Source organism: Micropterus salmoides, unplaced genomic scaffold (genome assembly GCF_014851395.1).
Source record: "Micropterus salmoides isolate LMB-PRFRI ecotype aquatic unplaced genomic scaffold, ASM1485139v1 Ms_hic_scaffold_10, whole genome shotgun sequence".
NCBI lineage: Eukaryota > Metazoa > Chordata > Actinopteri > Centrarchiformes > Centrarchidae > Micropterus > Micropterus salmoides.
Genome location: NW_024040041.1, coordinates 19,361,703 through 19,380,418, shown reverse-complemented (window position 1 = coordinate 19,380,418; position 18,716 = coordinate 19,361,703). Strand labels below are relative to the sequence as shown.

General features: G+C 40.8%; 2 protein-coding genes across 4 annotated transcripts; both read right to left on the bottom strand.

The window, feature by feature from the left end:
- Window positions 1-369: 369 nt before the first annotated feature.
- Window positions 370-7,090, bottom strand: LOC119889943 (cytochrome P450 2K1-like). Its single transcript, XM_038700880.1, has 9 exons — window positions 6,153-7,090; window positions 5,845-6,007; window positions 5,498-5,647; window positions 3,164-3,324; window positions 2,880-3,059; window positions 2,645-2,786; window positions 2,313-2,497; window positions 1,048-1,189; window positions 370-955 (listed from the first exon to the last, which is right to left on the bottom strand). Exons 1-9 carry the CDS (start codon window positions 6,345-6,347, stop codon window positions 768-770), a joined length of 1,506 nt encoding a protein of 501 aa, XP_038556808.1. The 5' UTR covers window positions 6,348-7,090; the 3' UTR covers window positions 370-767.
- Window positions 7,091-8,074: 984 nt separating this feature from the next.
- Window positions 8,075-17,023, bottom strand: LOC119889952 (cytochrome P450 2K1-like). 3 transcript variants are annotated; one of them, XM_038700892.1, is made up of 9 exons: window positions 16,694-17,021; window positions 16,392-16,554; window positions 16,173-16,322; window positions 15,910-16,070; window positions 15,473-15,652; window positions 12,767-12,908; window positions 12,480-12,664; window positions 12,234-12,375; window positions 8,075-12,147 (listed from the first exon to the last, which is right to left on the bottom strand). In XM_038700892.1, the coding sequence occupies exons 1-9, from the start codon at window positions 16,877-16,879 to the stop codon at window positions 11,960-11,962; spliced, it is 1,497 nt and encodes a 498-aa protein (XP_038556820.1). In that variant the 5' UTR covers window positions 16,880-17,021; the 3' UTR covers window positions 8,075-11,959. The 3 variants fall into 3 exon arrangements, 2 of the variants coding, with proteins under 2 accessions (XP_038556820.1, XP_038556830.1); XR_005442182.1 differs by having other exon boundaries at window positions 12,012-12,147; window positions 12,234-12,400; window positions 16,694-17,023; XM_038700902.1 differs by lacking the exon at window positions 16,173-16,322 and having other exon boundaries at window positions 16,694-17,022.
- Between the last annotated feature and the right edge of the window lie 1,693 nt (window positions 17,024-18,716).

Sequence of the window (18,716 nt, the reverse complement as noted above, 5' to 3'; positions counted from 1 at the left end):
GAGGACGTAGAGTTGGTGATCTGTCTTGATACTAAAGACCAAATTATACTTCTGCGTTGAATCTATGCCATAGTTACACCATAGCTAAGCATAGCTGTGTACCCTACTCCATACCCTACTCTGTAGCCTGAGGCGCACCTTTCCAGCATCACATTTCCTCCAATCCATTTCTGGCTTCTCCTCACTCAACCAGTTAACGGTTGTCCATACTATCTCGTCCGATGCCTTTTTCTTGTTTCTGTGGTTAAGTAATTTCACTGCTGTTCAACATCGATCAGCTCAATTTCACTCACAACTGTTTGTAGTAGCCTGCACCAACAACAACAGAGGCTAAACTCAAAACAGAAGTGAAGAAACTCATGAAACTGATACTTTAAACAAGTTTTTTATTTTGTATTATTTCATTACACTGAATAAACAATGAATCCTTTTTCACCAATCTCCTCTCTTTGGTAGGTGTGAAGCAGATCTAATGAAACTGTCAATCACAATTAAACAATTCAAAAGCAAGATGAGTAAACAGCAATGTGAGTAAATCAATCATGAACAGCAAGAATGTTCAGTCTTTAAAAGGAGGAAAGCCTCTCACTGACCATATAGTCATACCATTAGAATGTAACTGATAGCCACAGATATTTCTTCAAATTGTTAACGGTTGCTCTACACAACAATCTCACCATGGATGATTGAATGACAAAATGTCCAGGCACGGTAGCAGTTTCCATTCCCACCGTGACATAATGATCAAGATGTTCCAGCTCTCTTCTTCATTGGCGACTGACAGCACACAGCTTATGAGCTGATGGGGTGAGGGTCAAGCCCACAACTGGTGTCAGATCCAGTTTGTCCTCTGTGACTCCAGGTGGAGGAGTGAAACGAAAGCGCTGCAGGAGGGAGGTGAACAAGAGGAAGAGCTCCATCTTAGCCAGACTTTCTCCGAGACACACCCTGCGACCTGCAAGAATGAAGAGATTTGCAAAGAGCATGATGCTGCGTAAAATGTCTTTGTAATCCCTAAACAACAAGAACGCAGAAAAGTTGTTGTACCTGCAGAAAAGGGCATGAAGGCGTCTCTCCTGACAAATTTACCCTCCTCATCCAGGAAGTGGGAAGGGTTGAAAGTGTGTGGGCTCTCCCATTCACTCTCATCATACAGAACAGAAGTAAGCAGAGGAAACACAGTAGTCCCCTGTAGACAAAAGAAGGGAGCACTTTAAATGACATTACACCTAGCTGACGCTTTCATCCAAAGCGACTTACAATTGGAATTACACTCACCGGCCACATTGTTATGTACACCTGTTCACTTGCTAATCAGCCAATTACATGGCAGAAATTCAATGCATTTAGGCATGTAGACATGGTCAAGACAACTTGCTGAAGTTCAAACCGAGCATCAGAATGGGGAAGAAAGTGGATTTAAGTGACTTTGAACGTGGCATGGTTGGTGGTGCCATGTGGGCTGGTCTGAGTATTTCAGAAACTGCTGATTTACTGGGAATTTCACACATAACCACCTCCATAAGAGAAAATACCTAGTGAGCGGCAGTTGTGTGGACAAAAATGCCTTGTTGATGTCAGAGAGGAATGGGCAGACTGGTTCGAGATAACAGAAAGGCAACAGTAACTCAAATAACCACTCGTTACAACCGAGGTATGCAGAATACCATCTCTGAACCCACAACATGTCTAGCCTTGAAGCAGATGGGCTACAGCAGCAGAAGACCACACTGCAGCAGAAGGTGCCAGCTAAGAACAGGAAACTGAGTATACCCATCTTCTGATGGCTACTTTCTAGCAGGATAATGCACCATGTAAAAAAGCTCAAATCATCTCAAACTAGTTCACTGTACTCCAATGGCCTCCACAGTCACCAGATCTCAACCTAATAGAGCACCTTTGGGATGTGGTGGAACAGGAGATTTGACAAATCTGCAGCAACTGTGTGATGCTGTCATGTCAATATGGACCAAAGTCTCTGAGGAATGTTTCCAACACCTTGTTCACCTTGAAGAATTAAGGCAGTTCTGAAGGCAAAAGGGGGTCCAACCCGGTACTAGCAAGGTGTACCTAATTAAGTAGCCAGTGAGTGTATTTCAGAGGTTGCTCGGGAGTAACGGTCTTGTTCAGGGACACATGGATGGATGTGTCACAGTGGGAATCGAACCCCGGTCTCCCACACCAAAGGCATGTGTCATATCCACATATTCTGTTCCATCATCACTTCACAGCAGTAGAATGAAAGAACATTTCAAAGTTCTTTCCTGTAAAAATATATTTTGTGATATATATTTCAGATGCGAGCACCTGACCTTTTTGATAAAGTAGCCCTGGAAGGTGACATCACAGCTGGTTTTGTGTGGAAGAGCCATGGGGACAATGTTAGCCAGTCTCTGTGTCTCATGGATAACAGCATCAGTGTACGGCAGGTTTTTCCGGTCATCTACCCGGACCTGACGGCTTCCTACCACCCTGCCCAGCTCCTCCTGGACCTGGTCTGAACACACAAAATAATACATTAATGTTCCTTGACAGCATTAATGAGTCTACAGCCATGCTAACAGCTCACAGTATCCTTTTACATTCTTAAACATAAATGCACACATTAGGAGGAAATATTCACAAGCCTCATCTCTCCCTTTACCTTGCATATGTGGATATTTGGCCATAAGCACCAGACCCCATCTCAGTGTAGCTGCTGTGGTATCAGTACCAGCTGCAAACAGATTGGTCACTGTATATATCAAGTTCTTCTCATTGAAGTGAGTGTCCTTAACAAAAGAATCCTAACAGAAAGAACATTCACGTATTATAAAACAGATGTATGCAACATTGCTGTTCTTTTTTTAACATGAAAAACACAAAACATGTTGTCTTACATCATCTTTCTGTTTCCGAATAAGAAAACAGTCCACAAGCCCTCTGCAAATTTGAGGGTTCAACGTTTCTTTTAAATGCTTGATTAAATCTTTGACATCTCTGACAGTCATCTCTGCATTTTCTTTTATCAGCTGCCGATTTTTGATCCAACCAAACAACCTGGGAAACATGTTGTAAAGCTGTGACACAACAGTAAAAACAACAGAGATTATTAAAGACAATGTAGATTAAAACAACCCAAGTAGTTAGACTTCATAAATTAAAAAGGAAACATGAAGCTCACCTGGATTGGTGCAGATCCAGAAATACGGATGTTCTCGTTGGCTCTTCTCACCAAGTTTTTGAATCGGGGGTCATTGTATTCAAATCTTCTTCCATACACGATTGAAGAGATGATATTGGATGTTGCATAATTTACTGGACTTGTTGTATCAAATGGTTTCTCTGTAAAATGGCAGCCAGAAAGAATTTAATTATTAAGACTGTCACAATTCCCAATGCATCAGGCCCCTTCCTTGCCATTTTCCACTCATCCACTAGATGCCCTCTAACTTTCCCTCCTTTCACCATTACCTGACTGCCCCACCCATCTGCACACCAGAGGCGAGTTCCTTCTCAAAACGTTTAGCGCCGGTTTGCCTATATCAAATGAGCAGTGGACATTAATATGAAATATATTTTACACACACACTAATATATATATATATATGCTGACCCCCAATTGTCGAACGTTCGATACTAGTGAAATAAGGATCATCCCATTTTGGCGATATGGGGGTGCTGATTTTACATAGATCCACCAGTTTTCTCCCAATAAGGTAATAAACATGTAAAAAGAAAAAAGAAAAAAAGAAAAAGAAAAAACTTTCAATAAAAGTGCTTCAATAGGTGTGTGTGTGTGGAGCAGAGGCCCAGCTTCACCGTTCTTGTGCTGAGTTGTCCGCACCTCGCGGGACTTTCGGATAATTTATCACCGTTGATGAACCACACAACGAATATTATCGTTTTTAAATAGCCAGCTACTTGATGTGATTACTAGATGACTGGGCACATTGTAGAGCTTTGAAATTTTAAAGAGGTTGTATTGTGCTCATTTTCAGGTCCAAAAAATCTTAATTAGGGGTTGTACTAGAACAGGTTTATATGGTTTAACTTTCAAAAAACACCATATTTTTCTCATAAACCACATTGCTTCAGCTCCTCTTTTCACCCTATGTGTTGTACACTCCGCTCTTGAGCTACAGAGTGATGCATCTTACTTGTACAAAATCTTTGTTGGGAGTTTCACATGCGCAGTTCCCAGGTAAGGACTACTAGCCAATCAGCCAAGCAGAGAAGGGCGGGTCGTAAGTAACAAGGTAGTGTGATCCAAATCAAAGCCTTCAGACTGCGACCGTAACCTAGCAGATGGTATAAGTTACTCAAGTCCACAACCACACGACATCATTGTTCCACATCTTACCATTAGGACTAAATGTTGAACTGTTGCCGGTGTTCTGATGATCTATGCTGCCTTGCCGAAAAATGCTACCATAGTGCAAATTGATAGACTCGACTCTACTCAACCCTGCTCCGTTTTCCATTGCAGATAGTACCCAGAGATAGTACGTAGCTTGTCATCATAGCGACACCACATACATCTGCTGCGACGTAATGTTCAATGCGACACACAGACCAGTGACTCACACAGCTCTTAAAATATTTAGACTATGGTTAAAACCTTTCAATATTACTCAGAATGTAAAGACAGATATGCGGTATGAAAACCTTCCAGCTGTGTTTTCCTCTGCCGTTGTTGCTGCAGTGGTCTGTGTGACGGCGGGAGCAGAGGGTCTCTGTGAGCGGGAGGCTGGCCGATGATGCAGTGAATAGTGAATATTCTCTCAGACCAATCAGCAGTCTGTCGTGTATTCACATTACAATTAAGTATCCTTCAGCTCGCTTGGAACCTGGAAGGAGGTGAGGTGATAGGAAAAAAAGTACCTGGAAGCAGGTACAGGTGCAACATTTCTACAATGGAAAACCAAACAAAGGCGAGTCGAGCCAAAGGGCCTCCGCTCAGACTAGAATTGTATTTAGGTCTGACAGGTTCCCGTAACGAAGGATAGACTATATTCCCATCATTTTGGGCCAAATCAAAGTGAAATAGTCAATTTAAATTCATAACTCTGAACGTAACCTCACCTGGAACAGGTAAACCTTTTATGGCATAAAACTCTTTTATACCATAAATCTTCGCTTTGAAGTAAACCCTTCTCTAAGCCTCTGCCCTTATTTTGTAAATAAATCATTGCATCAGTTCCTTCCTTTGCCTTCATTTGGGTTTTTCCCATTGTGACAAAGACAGAAGTAGGAACATGAAAAGTATTTACTTTTAAAACAAACCTCACCAGTAATTACAGTGGCTACAAATTTTTTTTTAAATGGATGATTTATGATTATAATTTTCTGTGGCGAGCATAACAATACACATAGAGGTGTCTTGATTTGGAAAATAACAGACCTTGTGGAGGAAATGTCTCTCAGCATTAGGATGAACCTTCTTTACATCATCTGTTATTTTTGTACATCTGAACACCTCGTCGTGTATTATCACTTACAAATATTAACTACGTACCTTCATGCTCTTCAAACAATTTGATTAGATGGTCGCATTCCTCCAAAATTTTATCCTCAGCTATTCTTTTTCCCATCCCAAAGTCTCTCAGGGTGGTGAGGGCAAAACGTCTCATCTCTTGCCACGATTCTCCATTTGCAAACAGAATCCCTATAAAACATGACTTGCAAGTTAAAATTAATCTGTACCAGTTATGTATATTATACTGATAAGGGATTCACCAAAATAAAACAAACTAGAAATAAGAAGAGTTTTTTGTGATTTTGCTTTTGTTCGTTTATTATTTGACTTTGTACTTATATGTTATCATACTCTATATTAAAGATTTTATTAAGAAAAAGACATACCATGACCTTTAATCCTCTCATGTAATAAAGGGGAGACGTATCGGTCTCCAAACTTGTCTGCGTAGCTGACGAGAGCATTTTTGACTGTCTTGTATCCTGCCAGCACCACCACTTTATTGGGCCCAAAATGGACCTTGAATACTGGTCCATACTTCTTGGAGAGCTGAAACAAAGAACATGAATTGGACTGCAGAACTAAAAAAATTTAATATAATCAAATATACATATGTTAATTCCCCTTTGTCGATCCATAAGGCAAAGAACAAGATTAGAGAGAGCCAATGTAGTTCCCCATATCATTTAGTTACCTCATACAGCGTGCTGTAGGTTGACTTAAGATCCAGCTGCAGCAAATTGCCGAACAAGGGCAGTGGCCTGGGTCCCGGAGGCTCCTTTCTTCGATGGTCAACGCTGCAGAAAAATACATACAAGGCGAGCAGGATTCCAACAGTGCCCAGCAGCATGGTTGTACTGTACAGAAAAAGAGTTTCCACTGCAGCCATATTTTGAAGTGTCTCACAGATAACAAAGTCAGAGACAATATGCACGTTTTCCTTTGTGTGTGTATGTTTTATTTTGTGTGTGTGTTGGGGTGTAGTCTACAACTATCAAATCCAGGTCTTTTAGTCCAGATGAAGTAGTGAAACAAAAAGGCTGAAGGAGGGAGAAGAGCTTTTTTTTGGGCTCCTGGACTCATTTCAGTGTATGGCCTATCGGTTAATGTACAACTGTTTATATAGATTAGTTTACATAGAACACCCAGTTCAAAGGTTAACAAGGGAATGCATACAAGTAACACAAGAGTTAATATATGATGAAATTCATAGTGGACTAGAGGGAAGTTTTATTCAAGGCACTGCACTGAGTGTTGTATGATTCTGAAAATCAGAATACACCAAAGGTTTTACATAAATGTTACTTTTATTATTAATTAGCAAGACTGACATGGGTGATATTTAAAGTAACAGTGATTGGATGAAAAATGAAATGAAATCAAATATATTGGGTCATTCAGCCTAATGAGTGCCATTTGTCCTCAAAAACAACTTTATTAATATCTCTAGTTTCATTTTTACACTCTTAATGTGTATAATAACTGTTGTTATTATACACATATGTTGTGTTTAGTTTAGACTTGTGGGTGATTATGGCCTGTCTATCAGGTTTCAGAAAGCAGGCTTGGTGAAAACTCTGAGTTTCATTTAGCTGATGCTTTTATCCAAAGCGACTTACAATTGCTATACATGTCAGCACACCTCTGGAGCAACTAGGGGTTAAGTGTCTTGCTCAGGGGTGATGTCTCACAGTGGGAATCGAACCCAGGTCTCCCACACCAAAGGCAAGCATTTTATCTATGCGCCATCACCACCCCATAGTTAAACCTGAGATGAGGGAAACTCTGGGTTTTCTGTTTCAGAGAGCAAAATCAGATAAAACCTAGATCAGTAACTCATCGCGAGGAGGTTAGGTTCACAGGATAAGTTGGAAAACCGTCAGTTTCTCTCTGACTCCTCTCCTGTGGAGCCTGAGGCAGCTGTCACACTGTTTCATTTCCTCATTCATACTGTCGATATCAAAGCACATATCGGAACGCATTTAAATCTTTGAAAACTTATAGCCTATTCATTTTTTACCCAAACATGATCTTTAACATGACCACTTTTATGATCAATCTGTCATCGACGTAAGAACAGAGAGTTATCGCTACACATCGTGGATTTATCCTCAGCACAGAATAAAATCTATGTCCATCTTTAGGTATAACACTGTGACTCTGTGGACATTTGCACTTAAAACACAAGGCTACTGTGAGCTACATTACTGCAGTGGCCTCACTGTTTAAACTTAAACTGATCAATAAATAAGTTATCTTTCATATTGTAGTTGCACTAATTGGAACATTCCTATCGTAGTTATCATAGGCCTGCTGGAGATAATGCGACTATGGAGGATGACTGTGGTGCAGCTGAAACAAACAGGCAGATGCCGTAAATCCCTAACCTACTTAATTTTAAGTTCCTAAAATCAGTTTCTTGTCCATATTAACATATTAAATTAAACAGTTCTCTTTGTCTGTGTCTCTCACACACACACGCTCTGCTGTGCTGTGCTGTGCTGCTGTGTTGCGCGCGCTAGGCCGCAGCAGCCTTAAGAACCATCATGTGATGGGTTTTACTGTCGGAATGTGTAACCTAGATTATTGTATTTTCAAAGTACAGAAGTCAAAGAGAATGTTATCAGAAGCCTTTATAGTGCTGTCACTGTGAAAATCCTAAAATGTGATCTCAAACACCTGAGTGCAGCAAGGTTTTCACTGTGGGGCTGGAATGAATACAGATTTTTTGGGGCATCTTCTGTACAATCAGTTAATGAATCACAGCAACCGCATTCCTTTTCAACAGAGAGGCAAGAGATTAGGGTAAATAATACATAAAAGTGCTGTTATACCCATCAACAACACTATGTCCTGAAAACTGGTTAGCTACAGCACATACACAGTTTATAACCCGCAAGCACAAACGCAAACAGGTGTTCAGTGGCGACCTGACCCTGAAAAGATAAAATTCTCTTAAACAGGGCATGGTAGCCCATAAGATACACCAAATCTTGAAAAATCACTTGTAGGCAAACGGTATTTGTCTTGAGCAAAATCTTTGACAGTGTGCTTAGTAAAAAATTCAAAAGAATCAAATTTGGGAGCTTCCCTCACCTAGCCACCCACCTTTTCGTCTTGTCACACACAAAGATTGGGCAACAATAAACACATATTACCCAGCAATCATCACTGCATATGTAGGCTATGTGAAATGAAAACCAAAGAAAATAAGACAATATTCACTCTGTGGAATACATTTCTTTATACTTCGCTTGCTACAGACTTTCTTTGATAGAACTACTGATTGACACTATAGCAAAGGTGGATGTGCAGATTTGAGGGTCTAAATACCGCATGCTCTCACCAAGTGTGTAGATGTGTGAGGCGATATGGAATTTTAGTGTGCAATAAAAACTTAAACGTAAATTTCACACTCGTGTCACGGGCCAAACGCGGCTGCACTGTCTGCACTGTCTGCACTGCTTATACCTACGCACCTGGCTTGCCCATTTTTCCAGCATCTAACATATCCGCTATGAGGACATGTTTACTTGCTGCCTAATATATCCCGGCCACTGGCAGGTGCCATGGTAACAAGAAATTCAGTGTTTTTCACTTTACCCGTCAGTGGTCATAATGTTATGGCTGATTGGTGTAGATCATCTTTAGAAATTGCTTAAAGATATTTAGGAGTTGAACTTAAAACAATTACAATAATATAACCAGCCCCTACATATAAGAATTTCTTTGTTGTAAAAATTATTTGTGAATTTTCTGGGCTCATGGAACACAAGGCTGTATTAATCAAAATATAAAAATGTTGGAATGGGACCAACTCGGGTCGATGGCAGGGAGTTTTCCATGTGTTTGGACATGCAAGAGATGCTGTCAAGACACAGACACAACCCTAGCAGGCCACCATACCTTCAAACAACATCAACAAGGGTGAGGTTTTTGTAATGCTGACAAACAGTACAACTAATATTAATCAAACATGGTGAAGAAAGAAAGACTGACCATTTTTTTCTTGCAACAAATAGGAGTGAAAGCAATTAAAATGGGAATTAATATCTCAAACTAACATTTTCATACCATCTGAAATAATTTTTTGTGTTCAACAGAATCTTCGATTGGAAAGGCCGAGGTGAACACCCATAGAAAAAAGCCCTTGGTACACCTGCTGGACAAAGAAGTCCTCAACATGGAGGACAATGACTAAATTCTGTATTTCAAACCTGACATGATAATTAAGCCAAATTGGTCTAGACAGAGTGGTGCAATTGTGGAATGCACACAGCATCCCAGGTATGCTAAACTGAATACACTTTTAAGCAGTTATTTTTTCACACTCAAACCACATATAGCATTGCTATGTTAGTTATTTGTTTTCTTGTTTTAGGCCGTGGGAGACCCAATGAACTCGCAGCTGGTGGCTGTCCAGCTAAAATCTCTGAAGAGCTGCTGCCCAATGCCTCTGTTGTGGAAAACATGTATGAGCAAGAGTTTGGATCCTCGCTGACTTGGGTGTCAGTTTTTGGTACTGACCTATTTGGTGGTGATGGAACAGTGGATAAGACATGTGGCTTTGGTGTGGGAGACCTGGGTTCAACTTCCCACTGTGACCCACCGATGTCTCCCTGAGCAAGACGCTTAGCCCCTAGTTGCTACAGAGGCGTGCGACCTCTGACATAAAATAGCTTAAATATTTTCATCTGAGGCAGATAAATGTGAGTATAAATAAATGGCTATACTACTTTCCAAGATGTCTTGTTGTACCTCATAAATGTCACCCAAAGATACGACTGAAAAAAGTAACCGAAATGATGTGGTGTTGAGTAGCTAGTAAAACAGACTGTTATGCTACAGTGCTGATTCACAGTTTGTTAACCCTTTCGCAATTATAGTTTTTATATTAAATCTTTATTGGCCTCCACACTGTTGGAATCGACTATAGATCAGTCTGTGTGTTTTGTACTTTACTTCTTCAAACTGTAATCAGTCTGCATACAGCCTCTATAGATACCCTCTTAATTGTTACACCATTTAACTGTATGTTGGATGAGACCACCCTGGATAACCCTGCTCTTAAAATAAACCTAGGCATACAGATTGATTAAAAATTTTATGTAGCTGACACTGTGCCCCCAACTTGTCAGTTGAATAATTTGACAAGTAAGCCTTTGCTTTAAACTCTGTTGTATTGAACTTTTTATGTGAAATAATATCTTGCATACAATGACAAAGTATTGCAGAATTTCTCTGCCACTCTTCAATGCAGCTCCTGTCATGCTCAATCATGTTGGGACATGATGGTGTATCTGAGAAGAGACACAAGTGAGAGTTAAACAATTCCACCACATCGGTCTGCTCCATTTTTGGCAAATAACCCAACTGATTTCTAAGCAGGTACTCAGAATTATTGTCTCCCTGTAAGAATAGGCTCAGAAGGAACGTCAGTCTTCTGAAGGCAGACCTCCAACCGTGGCTACTGGTTTCACAGACTTACATGCAAGACTGTTGACAATGAAATGTTCCCCCCTCAGGGTCAGAATGAACAGAATGATAGGGCTTCAATAAGTTCACATGACACCACTGTACTTTCTTCCTTCTGTCTGGTGTGTAAACCAAATAGTCCCTTTCCGACATCTGGCTTTTAACTGTAAGGCCCACTAAACCTTGCGTGAAACAGTGAACATACCATTAGGTAACAAAACCAAAGCTTTATCACCAGGCTCAAACAGACGTGTATCAGTTTTTCGATGGTTTTTCCATCTTCGCCTGCTTGCAGCTAAGATTTTGTGAGCAGTGGCACAGACCATATGCAGTCGGTGGTGGAAATCATTCACATAATTAACAACATTATCAGGTGGTTCGCTTTTTAACTCATCACCCAACACTACTAGTGGACCTTGAACCATGTGTTCAAACACCATATCGTTAGGACTGAAACCTGTGCTCTCGTGATACCTCCCTTAAGGCAAGCAACAACCAAGGCAGGCCCTCCTCCCAGTCCTGACAGAGTTCAGTGAAATATGATCATAGCATAGACTTCCACGTCTGATGAAAATGGTCATGGAATCTGAGATTCAGGATGGTAGGCACTGGAAACCTAGTGCTTAACCCTCAACCGTTTAGCCACTTGAGCAAAGGTGCAAGACATGAAATTACTCCCTTGGTCCGTTTGCATCACCTATGGGACACCAAAGGTAGTCATAAATGAAGTCAAGGCTTTCAGTACTGGTTTGGTTTCAATCAAGCTGAAGATATTCAAATGGCTTCTCAACCACTGAAATCCCCCTCCTGGAAGGCAGGTTCACCATGGCATTTAAAGACTTCAACAGGTGGCCGCAATCAAACAGGAAGAAAGACTTAAAAACACAGAAGAGAGAGCAGGCCAACACCACACTGTCCTAAAAGGCCCCAGGCCGTCACAACAGCAATCTCACAAACTACCTATCTATAAGTGTCTGGGCAAAAAAAAAAAAAAATACAATGATCAAGATGTTCCAGCTCTCTTCCTCACTGGCGACTGACTGCACACAGCTCATAAGCTGGAGGGCTGAGGGTGAAGCCCACAACTGGTGTCAGATCCAGTTCATCCTCTGAGACTCCAGGTGGAGGAGTAAAACGAAAGCGCTGCAGAAGAGAGGTGAAGAAGAGGAACAGCTCCATTCTGGCCAGACTCAATCCGAGACACACCCTGCGACCTGCAAGAACAAAGAGTTGAACTGGGCATGCAACTGTGAAAAATGAGTAATCACTAAAATACAAAAGCTGGACAAAGTTGTTGTACCTGCAGAAAAGGGCATGAAGGCGTCTCTCCTGACAAATTTACCCTCCTCATCCAGGAAGTGGGAAGGGTTGAAAGTGTGCGGGGTCTCCCATTCACTCTCATCATACAGAACAGAAGTAAGCAGAGGAAACACAGTAGTCCCCTGTAGGCAAGAGAAGGGAGCAGATCTATCATATAAAGTGAATTAACATTTCCAGCAAACATACATTTTGTGAGTAAGTTCTAAAACAGATGTTACCACCTAACCTCTTTGATAAAGTAGCCCTGGAAGGTGACGTCACGGCTGATTTTGTGAGGAACAGCCATAGGGACAATGTTGGCCAGTCTTTGTGACTCATGGATGACAGCATCAGTGTACGGCAAGTTCTTCCTGTCCTCTACTCGGACCTGACGGCTTCCAACCACCCTGGTCAGCTCCTCCTGGACCTGGTCTGGATGCACGTGAAATAGGATTTCAATCTGATGAATGTGTTTCCCAAATATCATGCTAGCACTGTTAGCAGAGATGAGCATGGGGGCATGTGTTTTAGCACCTTGAATATAAGGGTACTTGGCCATGAATACCAGACACCACTGAAGTGTATTTGCTGTAGTATCAGTTCCAGCTGCAAAAAGATTTGTCACACTGTTGACCAGGTTGTCATCATGGTAGTGTGAATCCTTGATTTCAGACTCCTGGTGTAACAAATAGAAAGCAGGGATTGTATGATGCAAATAAGGTGCAATGTGTAAGAATTTAAACTTCGCTCCACCTGTCTAATTAATACTCAAAACAAAAAAAAGAGGGCAGCATATTACATATCAGGTCATAACTGCTGCTAACTGGGGTTGCGGCCCTAGCTTGCGGCTTTGGACCACTGGGTGGTAGAAGTTATCAGGCTCAGGGTGGGGGGGCAATGTTACCGAGCTCAGAAGGTTGCTCAGGCAACAGATGATTTTATGCAAACAATGGGCCCGTGGTCATCTACAATAGCCATCACAGCAGTCCACTTGCAAAGCACAGAGACTACACCAATTTGTAAAAAGCATCTCTTAGTGCAGCACACTTTTAAACCAGTGCAATTGTTTGTTGCCCTTGGTAATTTGATATTTGCACATACATCTTTTCTATTTGTTTTCTGGTAAATAGTTTGTTTTATGTGCACAGAACAAATTTTAATAACAAAAAGCACTGTCTGTACCATTGAGTTTGTTTCTTTAACATCATTCATTGGTCAATGTTCTTTTGCATCTTTCTGAATATAAGGATGATAACATCCATTCCATCAGTGTACAAATTAAAATGCTCCACAAATCACATACTTCATGTCAAAGGCAAATATTGAACTTTTTAATCCAAAACACATTTGTCTGTCAGCTTTGGTTACTTTTCAGGAAAAAAAATGTAATACACTTTCTGACAAGTGACAGCAATATAGGCTACCTCAATGTACTTGCATTAAGTATAATTCATCTGCAGTTAACATTGATGAAAATGCCAGTTTAGGGGGCATTACCTAATTTCATTGTCCTACTTGCACTAATGCAAATGTTTGTTGACCCATGTGAGTAAATTTTTCCAGAGCCAATGCCGCCTAAACTATGTTAGCACTGTGCCGTTTTGTCGCATTGAATGAAAACGTTCAATGCAATTTAGCGCACCAAAGCGTCGGCTCATTTCATTATCCAACTTGTACAAGGAAAATTGAACAAGTCAGTCTAAAACCGGAAACAGAGACCGCTCGCCTTCAGAGTAGAATGCCATCGTTTTTAAAGGTTTTCAAGGATAGCTAAACTTACACACTAACACTAAATAAGTAGCTTAGCCTTCCTGACACTCAACCACACATTATTTTTATTAAATTGTCAATCGGTACTGGAATTACAGAGTGCTGTGATTCATGTCTATGTAACGATAATGATTTAATTGATTAAGTCTACTTAATCTGTTACTTTGGGTGAACGTTAAAGGCTACGGCCTACATAGTGCTATGCCTTGTGATGAGTCTGACTTGTAAAAAGAGTTGATTTATCTCCAACTTTGACTTCATTGCACAGATCTGTTGTCATGGCAATAACACTAGGGGAGAGCAGGGCAACCTGATTTTAAAAGATAATGTTTCAGACAGAGATATATTTTTGCTGTGGTTACTAACTCACAGGTGTGGTCTATCAATATCAGGTGGTATTTTGACGGCCGCAGGAAACGATGACAAAATTATACGATATTTGGCAGCTCCATCAAGGGTTGCATGCTGAAGGTGCTGTCACAGCTTGGACTGCAAACGCAGTCAGGGCTCGGAGAAAATTGCCTCGTTACTTTCGCCCTGGTTTACCCCTAGGCCTACTACTCTGACAGAAGCGGCCAATCAGACCAAACACTGTATACCTATATTATGTTAAATAAGCATATAACTATGTTTATATTTAACATGATTTGCCTTCATTGAAACTCTGACAACTACACAGTTTACTTGTGGGAGGAGCTCAGAGTTATCTGCTTTCATTAAATTCGCTTTTTACTTTAGTTTTTTGGGATTACAACGTTGATTTAGCGTCACTCGAGCTTCTGTGCATTTCCAGTTCCACTGTGGGTTGGCACCCAGAGCTCTGTTGGACTTTTTCATATTTGCATTTTAAAAAAAACAAAAACACAAATAAACAACTTAACCCCACACACCACAAAACCACACACGGAGTAAAGAAAGCGAGGAAGTTGAACTACCTGGTGAGTTCAGAATATATAAGCCTGTAACTTTATTCCAGCTATCATTGTACTTTACTCTGAACGAGTTAGCTTAGCCCTGATCAATACAAACCCCATTCAGAAAACATTTAAAAGGTAATTGTCCTGCAGACTTGCTGACAGACCTGATAAAGCATGAAGTCATGTTTAACATATCACCATCCTATTAGTTTTTTTTTGCTTCAGTTTGATCTGTTTATTGCAATTATATCACAGTAAAATGTAAACAGCTGTGGTAATCACGTGTTGTATTTGCCTTGTGTGTGAACACTTGGCAGTTGTCCAGCTATAAAACCGGAAAGCGTTGCGAGGATTAAATTTGCGTTGTATGTGAACACACAATAACCACAACAGTTCTGGTGTCGGGTTGCTAGTTTGAATGAAGCGTGTTCATGATGAGTTAACAAGGCATTTAAGCTGGCCTTAGTTTGGTGAAAGGGAGACACTTGAATTGAAAAAGGTGTACAGTTTTATTAGCCTATAGGAGTGGATTCACTGAAGTTGGACGCCTCACCTCCAAATTTAGTTTGCGGGTCAGGAATGCATCAACAAAACATCTGCACATCTCAGGGTTCAGAGTCTCCTTCAGATCAGCTATTATGATTTTTGTGTCCTCCCTGTTCTCTTCCACATTCTTCATTAAATCCCTCCAGGTTTTAAGGAAGTGGCCCAGACAAGGAAATAGGTTGTATATCTGTAATAGAGCATAACACAATTTTATTTGAAGCCCCCATTCATTTAGGATTAATGAGATACTGATATGCAGCTTCCAAATAGACATTGCATAGGAAAATTCTTAAAAAAAAACTATTAGGATATTACAGACCTGTAAAAGTGTTTATATTTCAAGGACATTACTGTAGCAATATAATTGATCTTTTAAGCCTCAGGTTAAAAAGTCTTTATGCAGAAAGAACATTTTCTTGCAATCATTAAGTCTCTCTGTAGTACCAGTATAGGAGCTGATCCTGTCAGACGGATAGTCTCGTGGTCTTTTTCCACCATGGCTTGGAAGACCGGGTCTTTGTATTCAAACCTCTTTCCAAACATGATAGCGGACATAATATTTGAAGCCGCATAACAAATAGCCTGGGTGTTGTCGAAGGCTTTACCTAATAGAAGAGACAAAAAAAAAAAGAAGTGGGGAGGTATTTACGGGACTGCTTAAAAAAGAAAAATTTTGTGTAGTGCTTTTAAAGAGGAGATCGAGTTACCTTCATATTGTTTAAATTCTTCAGTCAGGCAGCGACATTCCTCAATGATTATCCCTTCACTAATCCTTTTGCCCATCCCAAAATCTTTTATTGTAGTTAAAGCAAAACGCCTCATTTCTTTCCACGAGTCACCATTGGAAAATAGTATGCCTGGAAACAAAAGTGGTTTGTAGAGACAAGCGCAAAAGCAAGATACTAAAACTCAAAACATTCCCTTACCGTGTCCTTTGTTGAAATCGTAGAATATGGGAGTGACTGCTCTGTCTCCAAACTCTTCAGCATGGTTGACCAGAGCCTGTTTGACTGTCCTATATCCTGCCAGGACTACCACCTTCTGAAGCCCAAGGTAGATTGTGAACACTGGCCCATATTTTTTGGACAGCTAAAAAAGAAATAAAGTACATGCGAGACTCAATCCTAGATAAGAAATGTAATTTACTTATACTTTGCATATGCAAGTAATATAACTACTAAAATACAAAATGAACTGGCTTCTATCAAAGCAATGGGACATTTCTCACATCAAAAAGAGAGTTGTCGAGTCTCTTAAGATCCACCTGAAGCAAGTTACCAAGCAGCGGAAGAGGTTTAGGTCCTGGAGGCTCTGTCTTCTTTTCTTGGGAGCTGAAGCTGGAGTAAAAAAGGTGGAGCACCAGCAGGACCACAATGGCCCCCAAAGTAGTGGACTGGAAAAGAAATTCCAACATGATCCTGCACTTATACCGGACTCCTTAGAAGGACAGACCTTTTCACTGAACAGCTGTTTTAAAAGCTAACTAAAAGGGATGTCAGGTTGTCACAACCACAACTTTCTGTTTCTTCCTGTTTTGTCGAGGGGGGGGGGGGGGGGGGGGGGGCTGAACAGAACACAGGCATTAAGAGGTGAGGCAAACAAGCGGGGCGGGAACATAAAACATGTGGATCAAATCAAGGAAAACAGAACAGGAAGCAAAGTTAGACAAGAACACCAGGCACAGAAGATTACAAAATAAAACACCAGGACAGATCTACCAAAGTAAAACACAAAATATGGAAAGACTGCAAAATCAGGACATGGACTGAGACGGACCAAACAGGACTACACTAAAACATGGAGACACAGGACTAAGGACACGAACAGGTAAAAAACATGCAGATAAACATAGAATAAACTAAGCTACAAAACCCTTAACAAGACAAGATCAAATAATGAAACACAGAAATACACAGACCAGGAATAACATTAACATGAACTAAAGCACAGAACTAAGAACTTAAGGCACTGGACTAAGAACTGAGGCAAAGAACTAAAATGCAGGACAAAGACCTAAGATAAGAGACAAGACATAAATAACTAGGGACATGGAATGAGAGAAACAGAGGCAGATAGATACACACATGAAACAATGGCAAAACCAGAAACACACAGGGAAAAATTAAAACACAAACATAACCCAAAACTAAACTCATAACATGTTTCATCTCTCTGTAGGACTGTAGAGCCACACCTTCTTTTAGAGAGGGTGCACGTCTCTCACCTCTTCAGTATGTGTGTATGACCAGATTGTCCAGCAAATTCCAAATCTAATTAAACTGTCAGTCATGATTAAGAACCCACAGCTGGAACCAGGTTAATGGGATTTGTGCAGAAGACTCATGTTGCAGTAGAGGCACTACCAGGTTCAGCCACTCCCCTTTTCACCACCCTCTCAACAGTAGAACAACAACAGAGATTTGACCTGCATGTCTTTCGGTGAAAAGAGAGGTCAAAGAAACTGGCTGAACAGGTTTTGTGGGCTACATCAGCCTAGCCTATTTAAATTCCATATTGTACTCCAAAGAGCACTTGCAAGCTCTGACACAACTCGGTTAATGAATGAATGCATTATCTTTATTGAAATTATACTCAGGTACAGTGAAATTTTGCATGGCTTTTCACTAGCAAGGACCAAACGATCAACAGGTATGATTAAATGATTTATTGACGATCGAAACAGAAGATGTACGAGGCTTGCAGTTGCCGAAGAGACACTCAAAAGCGTTGTGGGGAAGCTACGATAGGGAAATCTGCCGTAGCACCCAGGCACGACGGACCCCCTTATAACCCTATGGAGAGGAAGAAGATCAGGAGGCAGGACAGAGAAAAGGGTGGAGGGGAGGGATGCAGGATACGAGCGCGAAGGGGAGGAGTTAGGACGTGTCGGTATTTATGGAAGTGCTGGTGATGACGTGGTTGATGTGTGGTCCCGCTCCTGAAACTCTGCTAATTAGCACCACCTCATGTGCTTACAATGAAACAACTAAATGATAACAGTTACCAGAAACCAGCAGCATATATAAGCATATATAGGCAGCATATTGTAGTGAACCTACACTTTGTTAACGAGGTGGTATTATGCTCATTTTCAGGTTCAAAATCTTAATTAGGGGTTGTACCAGAACAGGTTTACATGGTAAAGGACTACTAGACAATCAGAAGCAGAGAAGGGCGGGTCGTAAGTACCAAGGTAGTGTGATCCAAATCAAAGCCGCTTCAGACTGCGACCGTAACCTAGCAGATGGTAT

Bases quoted from the DNA above. Each gene is read 5' to 3' on its own strand.
- LOC119889952 (XM_038700892.1), bottom strand. From the start codon at position 16,879: ATGTTGGAATTTCTTTTCCAGTCCACTACTTTGGGGGCCATTGTGGTC. The intron at 16,555-16,693 runs GTGAGAAATGTC...TTTCTTTTTTAG, and splicing joins TCGACAACTCTCTTTTTGAT to CTGTCCAAAAAATATGGGCC. The intron at 15,653-15,909 runs GTACTACAGAGA...GCTCTATTACAG, and splicing joins CAGGATCAGCTCCTATACTG to ATATACAACCTATTTCCTTG.
- LOC119889943 (XM_038700880.1), bottom strand. From the start codon at position 6,347: ATGGCTGCAGTGGAAACTCTTTTTCTGTACAGTACAACCATGCTGCTG. The intron at 3,325-5,497 runs GTACGTAGTTAA...GCCATTTTACAG, and splicing joins ATTGTTTGAAGAGCATGAAG to AGAAACCATTTGATACAACA. The intron at 956-1,047 runs GTACAACAACTT...TCATTCTTGCAG, and splicing joins CTTCATGCCCTTTTCTGCAG to GTCGCAGGGTGTGTCTCGGA.